Below are 25,738 nucleotides of genomic sequence, written 5' to 3'. Positions count from 1 at the left end.
TCCAAGGCCTCCATGCTGGCCAGATATTTCATGTTAACCTAGTCCCATTTTGCCCATATCCCTCTCAGCCCTTCGTGCTCATTTACCCATTCAGATGTCTTTTAAATGTTGCAATTGTACCAACTTCCACTACCTCCGCTAGCAGTACAATTCGCACACACACCATGCTCTGTGTGAAAAAGTTGCCCTTTATGTCCCTTTTAAATTTTTCCCCTCTCACCTTAAACCTATGCTGTTTAATTTTGGACTTATCTACCCGGTGGAAAAGATCTGATGTGCCCCTTGTGATTTTATAAACTCCTATAATGTTGCCCATCATCCTTTGACCCTTCAGGGACAATAGCCCCAGTTTACTTAGCTTCTCCCTACAGTTCAAACCCTCAACAATGGCAACACCCTTGTGAATCTTTTCTGAACCCTTGCAAGTTTCACAGTATCTTTGTAATAGTAGGGAGACCAGAACTGAACACAGTGTGCCAAAGTGGCCTAACTAATACTGTACAGCTGCAATATGACCTCCCAGCTCCTGTTCTCAATGCACTAACCAATAAAAGCAAGCATTCTTCACTATCCTGTCTACCTATGACTCCACTTTCAAGGATCTATGAACATGCACTCCAAGGTCTCTTTGTTTAGCAACGCTAACCAGGACCTTACCATTAACTGCATAAGTCCTTCCCTAAGATTGGCCCTTTCAAATCGCAGTGCCTCATATTTACCTAAATTATGAGATAACAAGGTGTAGAGCTGGATGAACACAGCAGGCCAAGCAGCATCAGAGGAGCAGGAAGGTAGCTGTTTCGGACCTAGACCCTTCTTCAGAATTCATTAACTGAAAGGGTGGTAGAAGTAGGAACCATTACAACATTTAGGAAGTAATTAGATGATCTTTTAAAATACTATGGTAGACAGAGTGACAGATCAAGTGCTGCAAAATGGGATTAGACTAGACAAAATGAAGTAGGGAAGGAGGTAAAATAAGTTGGGGAGTGGCATTGCTAATCAGGGAGGGTATCACAGCTGCAGAAAGGGAGTTCACGGAAGAGGGTTTGTCTACTGAGTCGTTATGGGTAGAAGTCAGAAACAGGAGAGGAGCAGCCACTTAATTGGAAGTTTTCTATAGACCTCCCAATAGCAACAGAGGCACTGAGGAACAGATTAGGAGACAGATTGTGGAAAGGTGCAGAAGTAATAGGGTTGTTGTCATGGTTGACTTCAACTTCCCTAATATAGACTGGAACTTCCTAAGTGCAAATAGTTTGGAGGGAGCAGATTTTGACAGGTGTGTCCAGGAAGGATTTCTGACTCAATATATAGATGGGCTAACTAGATGGGAGGCCATATTGGATTTAGTGCTTGGCAACGAACCAGGCCAGGTGTCAGAACTCTCGCGGGGAGAACATTTTGGTGATAGTGATCACAACTCCCTGAATTTTCTACAGCCCTGGAGAGGGATAGGAGCAGGTGGTATGGGAAAGCATTTAAATGGGGGAGGGGGGATTACAATGCTATTAGGCAAGAACTTCGGACCATAAATTGAAAACAGATGTTCTCAGGGAACTGCACGACAGAAATGTGGAGGTTATTTAGGGAGCAGTTGCTACAATACTGGATAAGTTTTTCCCACTGAGGCAAGGAAAGGATGGTAAGGTGAAGGAACCTTGGATGACAAAACCTGTGGAAAATCTGGTCAAGAGGAAGAAGGAAGCTTACTTAAGGTTGAGGAAGCAAGGTTTGTGCAGGGCTCCAGAGGTATACAAGGTAGCCAGGAAGGAACTGAAGAATGGACTTAGAAGAGCTAAAAGTGCGTATCAGAAAACCTTGGCGGGCAGGATCAAGGAAAACCCCAAGGCATTCTATGCTTATATGAGGAACAAGAGGATGGCCAGAGTGAGGGTAGGGTCAATGAGGGATAGTGGAGGGAACTTGAGCACAGAGTCAGAGGAGGTAGCGGAGGACCTTAATGAATCCTTTGCTTCAGTATTCAGCAGTGAGAGGGACCTTGACATTTGTGAGGACAGCATGAAACAAACAGATATAATCGAACAGGTTGTTGCTAGGAAGGAGGATGTGCTAGAAATTTTGAAAAACATGAGGATCGATAAGTCCCCTGGGCCAGACAGCATATACCCAAGGTTGCTAGGGGAAGCGAGGGAAGAGATTGCTGCCCCAGTGATCCTTGCATCCTCACTGCCCACTGGAGTAGTACCAGATAATTGGAGGGTGGCAAATGTTATTCCCTTGTTCAAGAAAGGGAACAGGGATAATCCTGGGAATTATAGACCAGTTATTGGAGAGGATTCTGAGAGATAGTATTCATCAATATTCAGAAAAGCACAGTTTGATTAGAACTAGCCAGCATGGCTTTGTGAGGGGCAGGTCATGCCTCACAAGCCTTATTGAATTCTTTGAGGATATGACAAAACACATTGATGAAGGTAGAGCAGTGGATGGGGTGTATATGGATGTTAGCAAGGCATTTGATAAGATTTCCCATGGTAGGCTCATTCAGAAAGTAAGGAGGCATGGGATTCAGGGAAATTTGGCTATCTGGGTATGGGATTAGCTCTTCAAATAAAGACAGAACGTAGTAGTAGACAGAAAGTATTCAGCCTGGAGCTTGGTGACCACTGTAAGGACCTATTCTGGGGCCTCTGTTCTTTGTGGTCTTTATAAATGGCTTGGATGAGAAAATTGAAGGGTGGGTTAGCAAGTTTGCCGACAACATGAAGGTTGGTGGAGTTGTGGACAACATGGAGGGCTGTTGTATGTAACAATGGGGCGTTGACAGGATGCAGAGCTGGGCAAAGAAGTGGCTGATGGAATTCAACCCAGAAATGTGTGAAGTGATTCATTTTGGAAGGTTGAATTTGAATGTAGAATACAGGGATAATGGCAGGATTCTCAGCAGTATGGAGGAACAGAGGGACCTTAGGGCCCACATCCATAGATCCCTCAAAGTTGCTACCCAAGTTGATAGGATTGTTGAGAAAGTGTATGGTGTGTTGGCATTCATTGGCAGGGGAATTGAGTTTAAGAGCCACAAGGCTATGCTGCAGCTCTATAAAATGCTGGTTAGACCACATGTGACATATTTTGTTCAGTTCTATTCACTTCATTATAGGAAAAATGTGAACGATTCTGAGAGGGTGCAGAGGAGATTTACCAGGATGCTGCCTGGACTGGGGGGCAGGTCTTTTGAGAAAAGGTTGAGGGAGCTAGGGCTTTTTTCATTGGTGAGAAGAAGAATGAGAGGTGACTTGATAGATGTATACAAGATGATGAGAGGCATAGATAGAATGGATAGTCAGAGACTTTTTCCCAGGGCAGAAATTACTATTGTGAGGGAACATAATTTTAAGGTGATTGGAGGAAGTTATAGGGGAAATGTCAGAGGTAGGTTTTTTACACAGAGAGTGGTAGGCATGTGGTCGTGGAGTCAGATACTCTACAGAATTTTAAGTGACACTTGGATAAGCATGTGGAAGATAGTAAAATGTAGGGTATGCAGGGTGGATTGATCTTAGTAGGATAATAGGTCGGCACAATATTGTGGGCCAAAGGGCCTGTTGTGTGCTGTACTGTTCTATGCTCTATGTTCTATGTTCTTAAGTGCTTGATGACTGGCAGACACAAAATGCTAAAAGACTTCTTTCCATGCTGTAATATTCCATTTTTTTATAATTGTGACAAAGCTTGCTTGCAAGCATAGCATAGCCAACTCCCTCCACTACAGTGTGACATTACTGATAAGTATTGAACACACTTATATAAAAGAACTGGGGATTCTTCTGATAATTGTAAGCCAGTGATACAATGCTATCTCTGATAAGTATGCAACCACCTGACAAAAGAAATGCTGTGCCCCAATTCTTTTTTCAAAAATAAGTTAAAAATAACAAAACTCTGAAGTTTAACTGAAATCTTTATTATAATAAATTGTTCTTCGCTCACAATATAGGGTAATAATTCCGCTTGTCTGTTGTTGATTAAATAACACCTTCCATGCCATTTTTCAACTATCCAGTGGCAAAAAAAATCAATTACAGACATCTCAACATATGGTGAATAATTCGGTGTATTGTTAGGGGAAATTCCACTGTGGAAATTTATTAGATTCTGTCACCTTCACTTGAAATTCATTCTGAACTTAAGAAGTGTCACACTTTCTGATTCTAGGCACTCTTGGTCTGATATTTGATGAATATCTACCAGATTGCATGCTTTCCTATTACAGCAGATTTGTTTGTATACTTCAAACTTAAATTGCCTCATCTAATCTTCTGCATCAAACAGTCATGAACCAAACTCCTATTTTCTACATGATGGATGAATATTTACAGAGGACTCTTATAATATTTGGGAGGATTGCAATTTATCTAAAATCAGTTGGATTTTAGCTTATCGGGAACAGGGTAATGCACTTGACTGGCATCCTTCTTTTGAATGAAAAGTTGGATTCTATGTGCCAAAGTAATGTGCAGTGAAGTTTGGCTCTCTCTGATGTTGAGAGGAACTAATCAAGAAATGTAAGAATATAGAATAAAACCATAGAGTATTGGAGCGGGAGGAGCTCACTCAGCCCTTTGAGATTTCCTCTGGCCTTATTATGATCTCAGCTGTGAAACTTTGTTTCTGTCCACTGACCTGTTCAATAGCTCCAGCAGCATTTTTAGTTGGCATATTGGCATCAATAGTGACAGCCATTCAACATCCCTGTTAAAACATACAATATCTCTTACTTAAAGTTTTGGCAAAGATCTGTAGCTCGGGTGTGGATGAGGTTGTTGAGTTGCTCGCTGAGCTGGCTTATTTTTGTTCAGACGTTTCATCGCCATGCGAGGTGACATCTTCAGTGGAGCACCTGATGAAGTCACCCAGCACAGTGATGAAATGTCTGAACAAAAACAAGCCAGCTCGGCGAGCAACTCAACAACCTCAATATCTCTTACTTTCTCATGAAGCTATCAACCAACCGAGCCATTCATAGTATCAAAGACAGAAAGCTATTATGCACATCGACCTCTAAATTTTATGTAAATAAGCACAGAGTCATAGAGTCTCTAAGTCGTACGGCATGGAAACAGAGCTTCCGGTCCAATCAGTTCATGCTGAACATAATCCCAAACTAAACTAGCCCCACCTGCCTGCTCCTAGCCCACTTACCTACAAACCTTTCCTATTCAAGAGCTTGTTCAAATGTCTTTTAAACATTGTAATTGTGCCCACATCCATCTTGTCTTGAAATCCCCCATGCTCGGTAAAAGACACCCACCATGAACCTTGACTATACCAGTCAATATTTTATAAACTTCTATAAGGGCATTTCTCAACCTTCAACTCTCCAGTGAAAACAAGTCACAGCCTATCTAGGCTTTCTTCATAGCTCAAACCTTCCATACCAGCAACATCCTGGTAAATTTCTTCTGAACTCTTTGAAGCTTAATCATATCCTTCCCATAACTGGGCAACCAGAACTTGACACAGTATTCCAGAAGAGGCCACACCAATGTTCTGTACGACCTCAACTTAACTTCTCAACTCCTATACTCAAGTAAAGTGTAACTTATTAAAGGGCCATAGAGAAGTCAAAGAACCAAACAATGCTTAAACTCCCTTTCTGTGTCAACACTGTCTGCTGAGAGACGCATTCATTAATCATTCTGAGATTTCAGCTAGACATTGATAATGTAAAACACCAATGTCTGACCATCTGTTCTGACTGCTTCTCCTGGGCTTAAAAACTGAAGAAAAGTCCAAATGAACTGAAATTTTAACCCAGTTTCTCTCTCCATACGTGCTCCTAGACTTGTTGACTTCTTCTAGTATTATCTGTTGTTGTTTCAGAAATCCAATCATGCAGGATTTTGCTTTTGAATTAATCAAAATTAAATCTACCTCAACTTTCATTACTGCGTAACATTGTTATTTATCTTCCTGAAACCGAGGAATTGTTTGATATTTTAATTTAATCTATTGATGTATGAGCTCAGAAAATTATCTCCATAATGTCAATTTAATTCTACTCACAAAGCAAGTTAACATTCTTGAAAGCAACGTAATTCCACTAAATACCGAACTCACAAATTACTTATAAGTGAAGAAAAATAAAATTCCACTATTGCCTAGTTTGGCAGGCATCTAAAATAATGCAGTAATTCTAACAGCACTTCATGTTTACGTATCAGCTTCCAAATTCAAAAGACCTAAACTGAGCAACACATTTATCTATTATGGAAAAGTCACCATTGTCCTGCTCTCTCATTAGAGAGAGTTAACTGGTGGTGGTTTAGGGTCACCATGTCTCAGAACAGAGTCCTTCACAGTACGTTAGCTGGTGTAGGAATTAGACCCATGCTGTTAGCAGCACTCTGCATTGCAAAATAGCTGTCTAACCAACTGAGCTAACTGCCCATTTATGTACACCAATTGACATTTATCTTCGCTAACAAATGCCACGTATTTACTTTTTCCTATGTTTTCATGCTGTTGGTCTTAAAATTAAACCTCTAACCTATTCAGATCTATGAAATTGCAATGTTTGAATCAAAGTTCTATAATGCATACAAGTAACATATAATCATTCCTAAACAGATGCCTAGGACAATAGTGAACTTAGTACAGTTACTGCCAATTGAAGGTCTCCGTTTAGTCAACGATGGCTCTTTCGGATGTTTACTTCAAAGGTACCATATCCTTCTTTCCTCTACTCAGATTTCAATTTATTTGTGATTTCAATATGATATGGATTGACGTTTCTTTCAAAAATGTTATTTTACTTTGTGAGTAGAATTGGATTGACATAATGGAGGTAATTTTCTGACTTCATGCACAAACAGGGAACCTTGTCGCTGGTCACGTGTGCTGCATATGTATTTTCTGAAGTCAAGATTATAGTCTGTGCATGATTTCCTTCCAATTCTCCTACAGTTTCCCATTGCCTGAATCGGTCCAGTGAATTAATGTTCAATTTCTATGTGATAGGATTCCAGTCATCTAATTGAGTCTCATTCATTGGATATATATTGTGTATTTTACATCCTTCCCACATTTGACTCTGAACCAAGAATCCCACAACAGTCCTCGAACTGGTGACATTTCCCTTGCTTTGGGAATGAAAGTGCTTTACTATTGCAGTAAAAAGAATGAAACATTTTAAAAAGTTGCAAGTTAAACTTTATTATTTGTCACTTATGGTTAATTAATGTTATCTGCCCACAGTAAAATACTTATTTGACTGTCTCCCGAGTCAAAATTTAAACTTGATTAGATTGAGCACTTCAAAAAATGATCAGATCCATAGCTGACTTCCAATATATAAGTTAATGCAAAGATGCAAATACAACAATCCATTATTGCTAGTATTTGATAACAGTGTTTGAAATAAATGTTAAAATGAGATGATATCATCTGAGGGACCTGGAATTAAGACTTTTCTCTCATCCTTCGAAAAGTCAGCTACTAAACTCCTTGAGCCTGTTCAGTCATTGAATTACCCATGGCCGAACTGTATACCTATCTAAATTTGATTTGATTCCCAAAACTAAATCTACTTTCGAAAGGACCAAAGCATTGTGAAACTGAAACGTCATTTCCTTCTTTCTGAATTTCAATGATCCTTCATGAAATGGGTTAGGTCATTTTAAGTTGAGGTCCAATAAATGCAAACTTAAAGTACATAACTTCAATCTTAGGTTAATAATTTGTTCAGAGAAAGAGTTGACTCAGGTTGGAATGTTTGGAAGTGCAGACTATTATCATGAAATAACTTATCTGGTATATATCAAACTGAGTGCTTAAGAATCAGATATGATAAAGAGAGAAACTAATTCCATCTACCACAGAAGATCCAAAAGCTTAAACCAACAGGTTCAAGAATAGCTTCTTCCCTGCTGATATTAGGTTTCCAAATGGGCCTCTCGAATTTCAAATCTAGTGTTGATCTTGCTTTTTGTCACCTTCTTTGGAGGGTAGCTTTGTATTCCTCCCTCTATTCAATCACCCAATGATCTTTGTATGTTATGATCTGCCTGTACTGCATGCAAAACAAAACTTTTCATCATACTTAGGTACATGTGACAATAATGAATCAAATCAAATCAATTCCTTTTACATAATGTTTACATCCTTACTGTGGGCACCACATAATGAATGTCACTTCATTCACACCCAGTGAAGGTGTTGTATAATTTCTCCCAACATTGCATTATATAAAGTGAGAAAACTAACATATTTCCCCAACTTACGCACTTCCCATGGCATCATATTTCCATGATCCCAGTAAGTCAGACACACTTCCATAATTTCATGCAGGATTCAATTCTAAGTTAACTTAGAGATAGTATGAACTACTGATGTTGGAATCTGAGATAACACAGTATGGAGTTAGAGGAACACAGCAGGCTAGGCAGCATCACAGGAACAGGAAAGCTAACGTTTCAGGTTGGGCCCCTTCTTCAAAAAATCTTCTGAAAATTGCCGTGCTCCTCCAGTTCCACGCTGTGTTATCTAAGTCAACTTAAATCTGTTTTCAAATTTAAACTGAAGCAACTGTTTAACTTAATTGAAAGCTTATCTATGCCGGAGGAGATGGGTATCTCTCAGGAGCAGAAATCTCTGCATATCATATGCTCAGAAATACACACTATTTTCAGCACAGAGAAAGGCCCATTGATGAGCTAATACCATTATTTTATTGTACAAATATTAATACAATGATGATAAACATTGCAATGGCTGTCAATTAATCCAACATGAAAGATGTAAATTTTCCAATTCCAATAACACTTAATTTATTGATGTCAGATTGCAGTAGCTAATCCAAGTAATACTATTATTGTTGCAGGAAGTTTTGTCCATGTTTAGTAAACCCTACGCCTGATTCAGCTGAATTAAGGGAATTGCGTAGAATTAATAAAGCGTTTCAGGTAGGTGCTAACTGTGATAAACTGCTTTGAATTCTCATATCTATCGAAGGGTGCATGGCATAGAATCATGCTGTTGATCTTGACTGGCCTAATAAAGTTGTCATTTAGAAAAACTTGTTTTGCCTTTAGCATTAAAAACAGCTGTAAATTCAGAACACTGCTGGTGCTTTGTCTTTTTAACTCATATGCATGATGAAATTAATTATTTCTGACTGATAACTACATGCACAACAGCTTTAATTGACAATGAATAAGAGAATTCATGATCCCTGGAGAGTTCAACACAGTTATCTTCAATTATAAATTCAGGTGTCATTCTCAGACGAGTGATAAATAGTGCAGGCTCTTAAAGCTGTATTCTTCAGCGGTTTAAATGTAATTACTGAGACACTACTAAAGGACACACGCAGCGCAGTTCGTAATCATCACAGCATAAAACAATTGCATTTATTGAGCAGCACAAATCTGCGTGTCAGGGCTTGGATATAATAAGCCATCATTTATAGATTATTCTACCACATTACAGCAATAGCTACGCTTCCAAAGGACTTCATTGGTGGTAAAGCATCTTGAGGATGTGACAGGAGCTATATAAATGCAAGTCCTTATTTTTAGAACATAAAATAGTACAGCATAGGAACTGACCCTTCAGTTCAAAATTTCATGCCAACCAAGATGTTATTTTAAACTAATCTCTGCATGTGCTCTATGTCCATTTATTCCCTGCCTGTTCATATGCCTGCCTAAATGTGTTTTAAATTTTAATATTGCATCTGCTTCTACCACCTCACACACCACTTTTCCCTCTGAATTTAAACCTATGCCCCCTTGCATTTGACATTCCTACCTTCTGAAGAAAAGGCCTACATCCGATGTATACCTCTCATAATTTTATATACTTCTATCAGTGCAGTCCCTCAGCTTCCAATGCTCTGGAGAAAACAAATCAAGTTTATTCAACCTCTCCTAATATGCTGCCAGCTAGGCCAGTATTTTTTTACTTCACTTTTGGCACAATGAATGCTACAAATGATTGGTGTTATGATCCTCATAAAACCGAAACACTTGAAAAGACAGAAATCCCTAGTAACACCCACAGAAGCATCTGAGGTATCAGATTTCATTTTTTGTAATTTTAGTGAATCTGTCAAACCCAGTATCAACAAATTATGCATGTGTTAACAAAGCATGATAATTCATTAAAAATGGTGAATTTCGCTGCAAGTAGTTGGTGTAAAATAAGTTGTGATACCATCCACTAACAGCTGGTGGATGGAACATTTTACTGCTACTATCCTTTTACCTTGGCAGTTCTAAGGCCTTTTTGACTTAGTTGTTGAGAATCAACCACTAAGGAATCTTGATGAAAACAATGGCTCTGGTTTTAAAACAAGGCATTTTTTAAAAACAAAACATTGGTAACCATCAAGTATAAGCTTCATTTGTAAGTTAGACATTGTTACTGAGACTATGATAAAAACTGTAGATACAGGTCTGCACTCCATGAGATCTTAACATGCTCTACCGCCTCCCCACTCAAGCCAGAATGACATTATCAGATTGAGTGAAGCTTAGAACAGTCTTGAAAATTAGCCCTTTCAGAACCATTAAACAACATGTCCTCCAAGCTTTCTTCCCTCGTTAACACTTGTACGTGTATTATTCAAGTATACATTTACCACGACTCCATCGACTCTCTGCCTCTGATTTCTCAAATTCAGATGACCTGGAGGTTTTGTAATTCATCTAGAATGTGCTTCCTTATGACTTGGTTTTTAGATAGCAGACTGTTGATCTTAATTCTGTTCTTGACTCTGCATAGTCTGTAAAGTCTGTCTACATTGGAGTACCTTTATATCTCTCAGATGAGCCGTACTGAGAGCGTCGGACATTGTTCCTCCTAAACCAAAAACCTTAATGTCCTGATATGAATTCCTTTCCCTGCTGATTCAGGTAGTTGATTCATCATATCACCCTGGGAGATTTTAATCTCATGCGTTTTCTTCATGGCAAACAGCTGCACTGTTGAAATAGTGATTCTTTTTAAAAACCATACCCTGTATTTCCGAATAAAAAATGAGAGATCTGCAGATGCTGTAAATCAGGAACAAAAACAGAAGTTGCTCGAAAAGCTCAGCAGGTCAGGCAGCATCTGTGAAGAGAAATCAGAGTTAATATTGCAGATCTGGTGACCCTTCCTCAGAACTGATGGTAGCGAAGAAAATATCGGTTTATATGCAGAAGATAGGGTGGCATAGTGGGTAAAGAGTAAATAATAGGTGGGCTAGAGCGCAAAGAGAGAGAAGACCAATTGGACAGACAAAAGGAGTGGATAACTATCTGGGTAGGAGGGTAAATAGTTGTTAAAAGAGACTGTTAGTGGTTAACAATAGATAGTGTGTAATGACAGACAAATTGTTTCAGCCTGTTCCTGCCACACAGAACTCATCTTTTCCTACCTTGACTGAGTGCTTTCTCCCTTTTGCTGGAGCGTTACAGCAAGCCTGGGACAGAGATGTTGGCCAGGGAGCAAGGTGGTGTGTTGAAGTGGCAGGCAGAGGGTCTTCTTTGCAGACAGAACGTATGTGTTCTGCAAAGCCGTCACCTAATCCGAGCTTTGTTTCCCCAATGTAGAGGAGATCAATTGTGAGCAGCAGAACACATCACAAAACAAAGTCCCAATTTCCCAACCCAATTACTTTACTTGTAATCAAAGCTGCAGAGAAATGTTCTTTCCCTGCCCAATCTTTATGTAACTACTTCTTCTGGGTTCCACTCCTAGAACACTCACACCATGAGACCGTAATACATTTTGAGCAGAGGTACACCATTAAGTCCTTCAATTCTGTTCTACCATTCAATAGGATCATAGCTGAATTGAGGGGATTGTTGCTGATTATACCTGAGAGCTTAGACTTTCTTAATTTTTTTTAGTATCTGCAGAGTTCTGGCCAATTGTACTGGAGCTGTGTCCTCCAAAGCTTGCCTTGTCCCTACCCAAACTGTTCTAGTACAGCAACCACCTGACAATGTGGAAAATTGCCTGGGTATGATGTGCTTCCAAAAACAGGACAAATCCAATTCAACCACTTACTCCATCAGTCACGTTTGATCATTAGAGTGCTGGAAGGGATGATTAACAGTTCTGTCAAGCAACACTTGCTTGGCAAAGTTTAGTTATGCTCAGTTTAGATTCCACCAGGACTACTTACTTGATAACCTCTCTTAGTACAGAAGTACAAATGAACTTAATTCCACAGATGAAGTGAGAGTGATTGACCTTGACATGAAGGCTGCATTTCTCCAAGTGTGGCATTAAAAGACTCCAGTAAAATTAGAGACAATATGAATCTGGGAAACATACTCCATTGGCTAGAATCATACCTGACCAAAAGGAAGATGGTTGTAGTAGTAGAGGTCAGTTATCTCAGCTTCAGAAAATTTTTGAAGGATCCCTCAGGGTAATGCCCTATGCTGAAACATCTTCAGCTGTTTCCTCAATGATCTTCCCTCCATCATCAGGTCAGAAGGAGGAGATGTTAGCTATGATTGTAAAGTGCTCAGCACAATCTGCAACTCACTAGATACTAAAGTAGTCCATGGACCATACCCGAGCTCCATCTCTCCAGCAACTTCAGCCAGAAATTACATCATAATCAGGAAATCCAGTTCTTTTCAGAACTTTCTTGGTTTTGTTTTGGATTAAAGAAATATCTCATAAATTCAAATGCAGAGTTTGTCACAACAACTAAACTAAAACAAAGTGCTGCAGATGTTGAAGACCTGAAACGATAACATAAATTGCTGTCGAAACTCAATGGGTCTAGCAGCATCTATAGAAAGAGAAAGCAGAGATAATGCAGAAGAAGGATCACTGGACTCAAAATGTTAGCATTGCTTTCTCTTCACAGATCTGCTGCCTGGCCTGCTGAGTTTCTCCAGCTATTGCTGTTCTCGTTCCCTTCTTCCCCTCACCTGCCATCCCTCCTCTGCTGATCTCTCAAATATACCTTCCTAGTAAATGTGGTTGCTGACAGTAGGCTACTCCCTCAATCCAAACTGACTACCCCTTCCAAACCAATTATCCCATCATTCGTCTCAACAACAAATTCCTTACACAACTACTGTTCGATACATCTGCCACTCTATCCACCTGAGAAGGTAGAACATAACTCAGTACAGGAACAGGAACAGGACCTTTGGCCCATAATGTTGTGTTGAACATGGTGCCAAATTAAATTAATATCTTCTGTTTGCCTTTGGTCCATATACCTCCTTTCCTTGCATATCTAAAAACCCCTTAAACCCACCTATCATATCTGTGCCCACTTTTACCCTGGTAGCGCATGCCAGACTCCTATCACCATCTGTGTAATAGACTGCCTCTCACATCTCCTTTGAACGTTCCCCATCTGACATTTAATGCATACCCCCTAGTATTCCTCCCTTCTTCATACCTTCATTCATGGCCATCTGAGTCTCTGCTCCCCATCTACCCTGCTCACCTGCATCTCTACCCACCCTAGAAAATTGACTCATTCACATATTTGCCCACTCATTGACATTCATCTATTTAACTAGTCACTACCACTCACACTGGACATTTAAGGGATGTGGCAACAGGTGCTTAAAAAAAGGGTGAGGGGCTAGTCTGCACTCTGCCCTCAACTCTACTGTTACAGTGCCACAATAGGGCTGCCCGAGAGAAGGTGCCCCCTACTTTTCTCAAGGAGCTAACCTTGAAAGATTCAGCCAGAAATCAACTGAGAAAAGAATGAGTGGGATAGCAATCTAGTAACAGTTGTCACTCTTAGAAGATCCACCCATTGATGTGACATACTGTGTAGGGAGTTGCAAATGTGTATTTGTTTCACCATAATTCTATTGAAATTTGGTAAATATCTTTCCTTTCAGACAAAGCTGGAAGAGCTGGTTGCATCTGGGAGATTTGACCAAAAAGAAGATTTCACTGTGATACTTCAACCGTTTCTGAAAAGCATAAAACCTCCATTAAATTTGGTAAACTATTCAACCCACAATTCAAACTTTAAGAGAATGTTCATTTTTTGATTCGAAGTGGATTGCATTGTATTGTCTGTTGCAGTATTGCATAAATATGCCTGTCTTTGTGCCGATTAAAATAGTTGAGGGATGCCAATGTGAAAAAAGAAAGATGCAGCAAATTGTAATAATCTGGAAAAGGTGTTGGGTGCAGATTTGATGATAAATTTCAAAAATTTTAAATACACACTTGAATCAGGAAAAATAAATTGCAAAGTGATAGGAGAAAAGCAGGAAATTGAGATTGCTTGCAAAGTGTCGTCATAAACACAGTGGGCTGAATGGCCTCATATGTGATGATAGCGATTCTATGTCTGAGGCAACAAGTTTAAATTGCTTTGTGGAGCTCAGAACTTCTATTCCTCCCGGTTCCATAGAAGAAATTAAAACTTACCTCCTGGGTTTCCTTCTCCCTAATATCTAGCTAAAATAGTACAGGCCATTCAGGGACATTCCTTGCCTGGTGCACACAAAATTGAGAAGCAGAAACTTGATTATGTCATAGCACCCCAACTTGCATATCTATAGGAGTTCCACCTGATTGGCTCAGAGATCCCTGACTGCCCTTGGCTTTACAGACTTGAGCACCTTAGTAAGAAGGCTGCAGGAAGTCATTCCTCAACATTTCTTTTACTTTCAAGAGGCAGGATGCCTCAAGATTTTTTTTTTCTTTATTCGGTCATGGGCTGTGGTCATCACTGGCTAGGTAGCACTTCTTGCTGTCCCCTAATTGCCCAGAGGGCAATTAAGAGTCAACCACATTGTTTTGGGTCTGGAGCCAAATGTAGGCCAGACCAGGTAAGGATGTCAGTTTCCTTCCCTAAAGGACATTAGCAAACCAGGTGGGTTTTTACAACAACCAACAATGGATTCATGGTCATCATTAGATTCTTAATTCCAGATATTTATTGAATTTAAATTCAACCATCTTCCATGGTGGGATTCAAACCCAGGTCCCCAGAACATCGTCTGAGTCCCTGGATTAACTGTCCAGCAATAATACCACTCGGGCCATCACCTCCTCACCTGATGCCTTGTGCTGAGCACATAATCGATACCACAAATATTATTTTTGCCAAATCCAATACATTGCATGGAGTCATTGAGTCAGAGTCCTACAGCATGCGGACAGACCCTTTAGCCCAAAAACGGGTCCATGCCAACCAAAATGTCCATCCACGCCAACCCTATTTCCCTGCACTTGGCCCATATCCTTCTAAACCTTACCTATCTATATATTTATCCAAATGCCTTTTTAAATGCTATTAATGTACCCATGTGCTGGCAGCACAATCCATATACATATCACCCTCTGTGTAAAAAAACTTGCTCCTCAGGTTCTCATGTATTCTTCCCCTCTGATCTTAAACTGATGCCCTCTAGTCCTCGAATCTCCAACCCTGAGAAACAGACTGAGTGCATTCACCCTATCCATTGCCTCTCATGATCTCATAAGCTTCTATAAGGTCCGCCCTCAGTTTTCTAAAGAAAAATGTCCTAGCCTGTCCAACATCCCCTATTACTCTGACCTTGAGTCCTGATAATATCCTTGTAAATTTCTTCTGCGCTCTTTCCAGTTTAATATCATCATTTCTATAGCAATGTGACCAAAATTGAACACAATACTCCAAGCACAGCCTCACTGGTATTCTGCACAAATGCAACTTAGCTTCCCAACTTCTGTACTCAATGCCCTGACTGATGAAGACCAGTGTGCCAAAAGCCTTCTTCACTGCCCTGTCTACCTGTGACTCCACTTTCAGAGAGCCATGCACCTGAACTCCAAGGTCCCTCTATTCTGCTACACTCCTAAAGGCCCCACCATTCACCATGAAACTCCAACCTTGATATGGCTTTCCAAAATGCAACACCTCATATTTATCTATATTAAACTCCATTTGCCCTTTACGCCCCACTTCCCCAGCTGAGCAAGATCTTGCTGCAATTTCTGATAACTTTCCTCACTGTGCACAATATCATCTATTTTAGTGTCATCCGTAAACTTACTAATCATGCCTTGTGCATTCTCAGCCAAATCTTTGATATCGGTAACAAACAACAATGGGCCCAGCACCGACCCCTGGGGCACACCACTTGTCACAGGCCTCCAGTCCGATAAGCATCCTTCTACTATTACCCTCTGCTTCCTACCATCAAGTCAATTATGTATCCAATTTGCCAATTCTCCCCAGATTCATTAACCTCCCAGAGCAGCCTACCACATGGAAGCTTATCAAAGGCCTTACTGAAATCCATATAGACTACATCTACCACCCTGCCCTCATCAACCCTCCTGGTCACTTCATCATAGAACTCAAATAAATTTGTGAGACATGATCTCCCATGCACAAAGCCAATGCTGATTACTTCTAATCAAATCCTGTCTTTCCAAATGCATGTATATCATATCTCTTGGAATCTTCTTGAGTAACTTACCCACCACAGATGATAGGCTGACTGGTCTATAATTCCCAGGTTTTTTTTCTCGTAATCCTCCTTGAATAAGGGCACGACATTCGCTACGCTCCAACCTTCTGGGACCTCATCTGCAGCTAATGATGATGCAAATACATCAGCTAGAGGCCCCCACAATTTCTTCCCTAGACTGTTACAGAGTTCTTAGATATATCTGATCAGGACCAGGAGATTTATCCACCTTCATAAATTCTAATATGCCCAACACCTCCTCTACTGTGATATGGGCTGTCCCCAAGATATCACCACTAACTTCCCCAAGATCCCAAGTCTTAATCTCTTTCTCCACAGTAAACACAAAGGAGAAATATTCATTGAGGACCTTACATATCTCCTGCAGTTCTACACAGACATGCCTACTTTGGTCGTTCAGGCGTCTATTCTCCCTCTAGTTATTCTTTTCTCCTTTAACATACTTACTGAATCTCTTTGGATTCACTTTAATCTTCTCAGCCAAAACAATCTCATGCCCCATTTTCAACCTCCTGATTTCCTTCTTCAGTAAACTCCTGCATCCCCTATCTACTTCTAGGCATTCCCTTGATCCCAGCTGACTGTACCTGAGCCATGCCTCTTTCTTTTTTTCCGGTCAAAGCCTGAATATCTCTTGTTATCCAGTATTCCCTACTACTGCCAACTTCACCCTTCATCTTCACAGAACGTAGAGACCTTAAACTCTAGCTATCACACTTTTAAAGGCATCTCATTTGCTCAAGGTCCCTTCTCTTGCAAATGAACTACTCTAATAAACTCCTGCAAGTTCCAGTCTAATCCCATCAAAATTCACCTTGCTCCAATTTAGAATTTGAACCTATGGACCAGTTTTCTCCCTACCCGTAACTGTTTTAAAATTAATAGAGCTATGTACAAGTCCCAAAGTGTCCCTGACTGTCAACTCAATCATCTGCTCTACCCTATTACCAAAGAGTAAGTTGAGCTTTGCCCCTGCCTGAGATATCTATTCTAAAGTTTAAATATTAAATTATTAGAAAAAGCAGATTAGATCAAATTTAAAATCTTCTTTTATCCTTAACTGTTTTCACCTAAGAAGATTTTTGACCAATTAGAATGGGAAAGTTAAATTGCTACCTTATAATAATTAAATGAGAGAATATTTTGAAAGAACTGTGTAGTTGTTCTTGTTCTCTTTTACTTTTTGGTGAGCATTTTCTTATTGTTACCATAAATGATCTCTGTCAAAGTGACAAAATATAAATCCGTCTTTGGTTTAAGTACCATCACTATGATATGTGCTAATCATTAACGAGCAACATATATTTTAATTGCACTTGACATATTGTCATTGTTGGCAAACTGATGTTATTGCTTATCACCATATGAACAAATGGACTGACTGATTATATAACCAATTCAGACAGCAATTAAGATTGAATCAAGTTGGTTTTGGGAAAGGAGTCAAATACAGTTGGTCTTACGACGAAAGGCTGTTTTCGTTAGAGAGAAGAAGGTTGAGAGGTGACTTAATTGAGACATATAAGGTAATCAGAGGGTTAGATAGGGTGGATAGGGAGACTCTTTTTCCTAGGATGTTGACGGCGAGCATGAGGAAGCTTGGCTTTAAATTGAGGGGTGAAACATATAGGACAGATGTCAGAGGTAGTTTCTTTACTCAGAGGGTATGAAGGGTATGGAATGCTTTGCCTGCAACGGTAGTAGATTCACCAACTTTAAGTACATTTAAGTCGTCATTTGACAAGCATATGGACGTACATGGAATAGTGTAGGTTAGATGGGATTCAGATTGGTATGACTGGTTGGCACAACATCGAGGGCCGAAGGGCCTGTACTGTTCTGTAATGTTCTATGTTCTATAGGCCAGAACAAGCAAGGACTTAGACACCAGGCTATTACTTCCCCTACAATAAATTTCCTCAGCATGTTTAATTATATCTGTGTATTCTCCAAGTTTTGTTTTTATCCTACATTAATTTTGATGGAGTAAAGCAAACTCCTTTCAATGTCATCAATGTTAACTCCAGACCCCATGAGATCTCATGGGAGCAGACCAAACCTTGGCAAGAAAACCTTCTGCTAAGCACTACATACTATATGCCATATCGTCTCATGAATCTGCACTCCTCCATGTTGAAAGTCACTTGGAGAAATACTTGGGGTGGCAAGAATGCAGATTACATTCATGGTAGGGGACTTCAATGTTCATCACAAGTGGCTAGGCAGTACCACTGCTGATTAAGTTGGTCCTTGTGGAGACGAAGGTCTGTCTTCATATTGAAGATGGCTTTCCTTGTGTTGTGTTGTGCTATTAACATGTAAAATATGAGAAGCTTCCAACAGATCCATGACCGTAAGTGTGTCCATCACACAGCTGTAGACACCACATCCTATCTACACATTGAGAATATCTTCCATTGTGTTGTGTTGATTGATCAATGCGGAAAATTGGATATACCTCTAACAGATCTGGCAATTCAAGATTGGGGTGACATGAAGCACTGTGACCCACCAGCTGCATTGTATTTTGACACAATCTGCAAACTCATGACCCAATCTAACCCCCCACTCAACTATTATCACCACTCCTGGGCATCAACCCTGACTCAATGAAATGCACAAGAGAGCATGCCAAGAATATCGCCAATCATTCACAAAAAAAAAATTAACCTTCTGATGCTGTAACACTTGTGTGACAACAAGTAGCAAGTGATAGATATGATTTGATATGATTTATTGTCACGTGTACCCAAGTACAGTGAAAAGCTTTGTTTGCGAACAGTACAGGCAGATTATAGTAAACAAAGACATAGAGATCATGGGGTGAAAAAAAGACTTGGACAGAGTAAGACACACTGGTTAGAACGTGTGTTAGACAAGATCAACATTAACAAGATTAGCATTATTTGAAGTTACAGAGGTCCATTCAGCAATCTAATAACAGCTGGAATAGAAGCTGTTCTTGACCAGCTGGTGCATGTGTTCAAGCTTTAGTATCTTCTGCCTGGTGGAAGAGGCTGTAGGAGAGCATTACTGGGGTGCGTTGATTCTTTGATAATGTTGGCAGCTTTTCTATGGCAAGGAGATTTGCAAGTAGAGTCCATGGTTCGATGGTTGGCCTCCGTGATGATCTGGGCTGTGCTCACAACCTTCTGTAGTTTGTTACAGTCCTGGGCAGAGCAGATGCCATACCAGGCCATTATGCACTTGGGCAGTATGCTTTCTATAGTGCGTCTGTAAAACTTGGTGAGTATCCTTATGGACATGCCAAGTTTCCTGAGCCACCTGAGGAAGAAGAGGTATAGTTGTGCCTTCTTGATCATTACATCTACATGGGAAGTCCAGGACAGGTTGTCGGTTATCGTCACTCCTAGGAACGTGATGCTCTCAATCATCTCAACCTCCGCTCCGTTCATGTAGATGGGGGCGTGTTCTCCTCCTTTCCTTCTGAAGCCAATGATCAGTTCTTTGGTTCTGCTGATATTGAGAGAGAGGTAATTATCATAGCTATGGATAAATGATTCCACAACTAATAGATCGAACCTAAGCTCTGTAGTCCTGCCATATTGTGGCATGAACGATGGAGTCTCTTGAACCTCACAGGAGATGAGGCTCCACAAATGTCCCCATCCATAATGATCAAACACATCAGTGCAAAAGCTAAGGCTGTAGCTTTTGCAACAATCTTCAGCATAAGTGCTAAGTGGATGATCCATCTCAACCTCCTTCAGAGGTCCTTAACATCCCAGATACCAGTCTTCAGCCAATTTGATTGACTCCACATCAAGTCAAGAAATAGCTAAAGACACAGGATATTGCAAGTGCTTGCATGGCTGTAACACTGGCATCTCACTGGCAATGTGGAATATTCCTCAAAGTGTGTCCTATACACAAAAAGAAGGACAAATGCAGCCTGGTAAATTAACACACAAATCTATTTACTCTTGATCATCAATAAAATAATGGAAGTTTTCATCAACTTTGCTATCAAGTAACACTTACCAGCAACAACCTTTTCACTGACACCCAGTTTGGATTCGGTTGGGGTCACTCAGCTCCTGACTTCATTATCGTCTTAGGTCAAACATGGGCAAAAGACTGTAATTCCAGAAATGAGGTGAGAGTGCCTGTTATTCACATCAAGGCACTTTTGACTGAGTACGGCTTTGAAGACCCCTAGCCAAACTGGTCAATGAAAATTGGAGGAAAGCTCTCCTCTGGTTGGAGTCATATCTGGTACAAAGTACACTGTATGTGGTTGTTGGATGTCAGTCATCTCAACTCCAGAACATCTCCGCAGGAGTTTCTCAGGTAGTTTCTTAGGCTAAACCATCTTCACATGTTTAATCAATGACTTACCCTCCATCATAACATCAGGACTGGGGATGTTCACTGATGATTGCACAATGTTCAGCATCTTTGCCAAACTTCAGGTGCTGAAACAGTTTATGTCAATGTGCAGCAAGATATGGACAATATCCAGGTTTGGACCGACTAAGGCTGTAATGAATTCAGGAGCTGAGTGGCCCTGGTGGAACCCAAACTGGGCGTCACTGAGCAAGTTATTACTGGGCAAGTGCTGTTTGATAGCATTTTTGATGACACTTTCCATCACTTTACTGATGATCAAGAATAAACAGATTGGTATGTTAATTAGCCAGCTTGGATTTATCCTGCCTTTTGCGTAATGCACTTGCTTGGGAAATTTTCCACATTCTCAAGTTGATGGTAATGTAACCGTTTCGGAACAGCTTGATGAGGGAAGCAGCAAGTCCAGCTCCCACCTCGAGACCTCCACACTTAATCCCAAGGTTCACAGTAGTTAAACTGATGGGAATGTATAGTGTCCCAGCACTAAGTACCATACCTAACGAAATTGCTGGGAAAACAGAGCTGCTGGACAACAGAGTGTATGTCAATTATCTGAAGTGACACTTCCTCTAAAGACAGACAGAGAGAGAGAGAGAAAGAGAAAGAGACAGTGGTCTTGTTTCCTGTCATTCCACAGAGCATTAAATGGCTGCAAGGGTACCAATGTTAGTAAGGATGCATTTTTCAGTGGCAGGGACCAAATTGGTCATGATAATGTGGATTGTGATCCAGTATCAATGGCATCTTACCCGATGTGAAGTTTCTGTTGAAACAATGAGGACAACTACCATAAAGATAGCGACAGAGAGTATTCAAGTTACTCTATGTAAATAATGTATGGGATGTCACTTCCTAATACTTTCAGAAAGAATATCTTTCCTGCATTGTTCCCTTTGAAGCCGGAATTAGAATCCTAGCTCCAGTTAGTTAGGGAATTTGTTACATGATACCAGCATCAAAAAGCAATGTCAAATCCATTGCAAAGGTAAAAGCTCAATTTAAAGCCAAGCATTTTCCAAAGCTCTCTTTTCAGAAATGGGTCTTCCATTGGCAAGATAATCCAACTGCTAAGCCAATGTGTTTTTTGATCGTGTCATGAAAAATGCACCCCAAGACCTGCAAAAATCTCTTTGTAATATTGTAACAAAGCTCCATAAGATCATTTCCTTTTGCTTTTTTATCTGTTCAGGCTGGTGAGGTTGATTACTCCTTTTTCAGCCCAGACTGTTTCCATTTCACCATAAAGGGGCACAAGGAGATGGCAAAAGCACTTTGGAATAACATGGTAAGAATGTTGCACCCCTCCAGTGAATCTCTAGCTTGGAAAGCTGTACAATATAACAGACTAAAATAAATGCTTATTTATCCAATAATTACAAAAAATATGTTTGTATTTAGTTCCTTTTGCACAATAAGGGAGAGGCATTAGAAAAGAACATCGATATAGTACCACTTCAAGAGATATTGGCCAGTAACCAAATCTTGGGCAAAGAGGTGGATTTTTAAGTAGTGTCTTAAGGAAGGAATCAGAAGTAGAGAGGTTTGAGTGTTTTGAGAAGGAATTCCAGAGCTTGGGGCTGAAGCAATGAAGGCACAACCAGCAATGGTTGAGAATATATGAGTGGAAATGTTCATGAAGTCAGATTTAGAAAATGCAGATTACTGAGAAGGTAATGAAGTTGAAGGAGGTTAGCGAGTTTGGGAATGATAAGGCCGTTGAGTGATTCGAAGTGAGAGATTTGACCATTTAAATCAAGATATTGTTTAAGCAGGTGCCATCATAGGTCATTGAGTGCAGTCATGATAGGGGAGAGGAGCTACTATGAGTTAAAACATGGGTAGTAAAGTTTGGGATCACCAAAACTAATAATTGTTTTTTTACCCCTTGTTTTAGTTCCAACCAGAAGGGGAGAAGGTGGAAATTTATTCAATTTCCAAACCAGTGCAGCTCATTTGTCCAACAAAGGTATAACTGAAAGGTCATCAAATTTAATTGATTCATTTAATGAAGTTGTGCTGCATGGTATACATGAGTTACTTGGTGCATAAGCGCATGATATTTCTTTGGCTTTAGAAATAATTGGTGACTTTTCGCCACTGATTTTTTTCTTAAATGGTTATTGAAGTGCAAAAATGTTAGTGTTTGACACGCGAACACGTTCCATTTTGAATGATCCTGTGTCAGTATTAGATTGTCAGGCTAGAAACAATAGAACACAAACAGCTTCTGGGCAAAGGTCCTCTTTCTCTCCTTTCAACAAACATGATAGAACTAAAGCCAAATCACTGAAAAGCTACAGGAAAAATGCAGGCCAAAAACAGAGAGAACTATTTCTTTGATTTATACATGGTAAAAGTCTAACTGCAGACCCTGTTGCATTATTATTACAGAGATGGCCTCTCAACTCTATTTATTCTGCTTAGGCTCCCTAGTCCTGAATACTTTAAGCCTGCATAAATTCATTGATCTTAGATCTAAAATTATGAATTGACTTAGCAAGGCTGTTTCTTCTAAGAAAATGTTGCCTACTTTTATCACCCTTAAAAAGGAGATGTACTTCCTAACTTCTCTCCTGAACAGCCCAATTCTGATTTCAATGTTATATTTCCTTGCTCCAAGCTGGAACACTAATAGGAAAAGGTTTCTCTCTGTTTATCTGATCTGATTATCTGATTCTTTCAAAGTACTCAAAACTCCAATCAAACACCATCTCACCTTCTAAACTCCAGAGAGGCTAAATTTAAGATTTACCCTTAGTGTCTTGCTAATATGGTGACTCACACTTTTCGGGCCAAATTACATTTGCTAGGGCGTAGTGCCTACCTCTGTGCACAATAGTCCAGATGCCATCTAATAATATTTTTGAATGCCTGTTGCTTGAACTCAGCTTCTTGGTTTATTCACAGGAACGCCCTTACATTTATACCCATTGGAACAGTGTTGCTTCTAAGCCTCCGCCATCCACCAGTGTGTCTGCTCCATGGTCACAAATAGATGTTTCCACAATTACCCTACTTCTTGTCCTTTTTGTTAACCTTTCCTGACCTGTTACATCCAGGCTTTAAAAGTGTTGTTGAAACGTAAGTGAAGAAATGAGCACTGAAATATACATTTCCACTGGGCATTGTTACAACCAAACAACTGTTCTCAATGACAAAGAGCATAAAATGCTCAAATATATGGCTGCAACAGATGAATGTTTTAAAGACCTTTAGTCCTTTAGGAGTACACTAGCAGATGTAACATGGATTTTCATTGAACTACTCATACTTTTTCTGATGCCAACACATATTCAGCATGTGTAAGTTCAATAAACATGACTTTCTAATCATTGAAAATAATCAATGAAATACCATGGGACACAAAGTTTAGTAAGCACTAGCTGGCCTGCTGGGTTGATTTTACCATTCCTACTGCATTTGCTTGTGTTCAGATGGGTGAAGGCAGGACACAGCAGTCTGTCTAAATTTGGAAGAAAATGGCCAATTAATCTTGTTACTGAGCTTTTTGTCAATTGTCAATAGCCAGTTTGGAATTTAGGTGAGGAGACACAGATCAGCTGAATGGAGGTGGCAGCACAGTGTGAAACCACTCATTGTCACGCCATTTATTAAGTTAACCTATGAAAGGTCAGCTGAAATATTTTTGATCGTGACCGAAAGTGGAATCAAGGAAATTTCACCTTGCTACTCTAATAGTCACAGGGAAACATCTGATAAGCTAGCATTCTCATCGCACTGGCCATCATTTCCCCAAAATGGCTGATTAAACTCATCATCATTTCGTGATCCTGACATTATCACAAAGTTCAATGGAATAGGATGCAATGGAAGTCGTTTACTGGCAAATACCACCTTCATACAGGCCATTAGGCTTCAGAAGATGCAGACATATTGCCTGGAATGCTTGGGTGGAATCCTGTAGTACAGTCCCGCAGGAATCCCCTGCCACTCTCAAATCATGAGTTTCCAAAGAAGCGTGAATCCTGAAGTGGACAAAGCCCTGAATGACAATGTTCATTCAGAAAAAAGGAAATTCTGAAGGTGGAAGAGGAGGGAGAAGACATCATAGAGCAGGGTGATGCCAGGCAGCACATGGAAGTGGTCTAGGCACTCAAGAGAACTCACAAGAATACAAAGCGGGGGAGCATCTGATTCAGGCACATTTCGCCTGAGTGCTCCAATCAAGACTGTGTGCTCTGGAACTTACTTCAAGATGCTTGTTGGCACACTTCCATTGAAAATGAATCCTTGAATAAATCTATTCTTACCCTATGAGGCACAATGATCTAACAGTCTCATTGCCTCATCCGTTGCTTCTGTTCACCATTTCATTGTTGCTTCTGGGTTGAATCAGTAAAGAATGGAGTGTGATGCAATACTCCCCACTTGCCAGGATGAGCACAGCTCCAACAACACACAAGAAACTTGACATCATCCAGGTCAAAACAGTCTGCTTGATTGGTACCACATCCACTCCTTCCACCACTGTCTCAGTAGCAACCGTGTGTAATGTCTATAATATGCTCTGTAGAAATTCACAAAGATTCTTAGACAGCACCTTTCAAATGCATGAGATCTTTATCCAGAAGGACAAAGGCAGCAGATACAGATACATGGGAACACCAGCACCTGACATTCCCCTGCAAGCCATTCACCATCCTGACTTGGAAATATACATCATTCTTTCACCAGATCAAAATCCTGCAATTCCCTTCCTAAGAGCATTGTAGTTCAACCCACAACATGTGGACTTCAATGGTTCAAGAAGGAGATCACGACCACCTTCTCAAGGATAACTAGGGCCATCTACATCCCACTAGTGAATATAAAAAAGTTTCGAATTGTTCTTACACGATGTGAAATTGTTTGTGTTTTTACCCCTTTTTATGTAATAAACATTGATATTCATTTGGCAAAAATACATTGGC

The 25,738-nt window shown here is 40.1% G+C and overlaps 1 protein-coding gene across 1 annotated transcript in view; it reads left to right on the top strand.

The window, feature by feature from the left end:
- Nucleotides 1–24,237, top strand: part of si:dkey-177p2.18 (phospholipase B1, membrane-associated) — a 73,544-nt gene extending 49,307 nt beyond the window's left edge. The window contains exons 9-14 of the mRNA XM_048537635.1: nucleotides 6,595–6,686; nucleotides 8,846–8,927; nucleotides 13,842–13,946; nucleotides 21,997–22,092; nucleotides 22,702–22,773; nucleotides 23,715–24,237. Of these exons, the coding sequence (XP_048393592.1) occupies nucleotides 6,595–6,686; nucleotides 8,846–8,927; nucleotides 13,842–13,946; nucleotides 21,997–22,092; nucleotides 22,702–22,773; nucleotides 23,715–23,852 (585 nt within the window). The 3' untranslated portion in view covers nucleotides 23,853–24,237. The remainder of the gene's footprint in view (nucleotides 1–6,594; nucleotides 6,687–8,845; nucleotides 8,928–13,841; nucleotides 13,947–21,996; nucleotides 22,093–22,701; nucleotides 22,774–23,714) is intronic.
- The last annotated feature ends 1,501 nt before the right edge of the window (nucleotides 24,238–25,738 follow it).

This window comes from Stegostoma tigrinum, chromosome 10 (genome assembly GCF_030684315.1).
Source record: "Stegostoma tigrinum isolate sSteTig4 chromosome 10, sSteTig4.hap1, whole genome shotgun sequence".
Lineage (NCBI taxonomy): Eukaryota > Metazoa > Chordata > Chondrichthyes > Orectolobiformes > Stegostomatidae > Stegostoma > Stegostoma tigrinum.
Note: the sequence above shows the minus strand (reverse complement) of the source record. Positions and strands in the feature narration are given on the sequence as shown.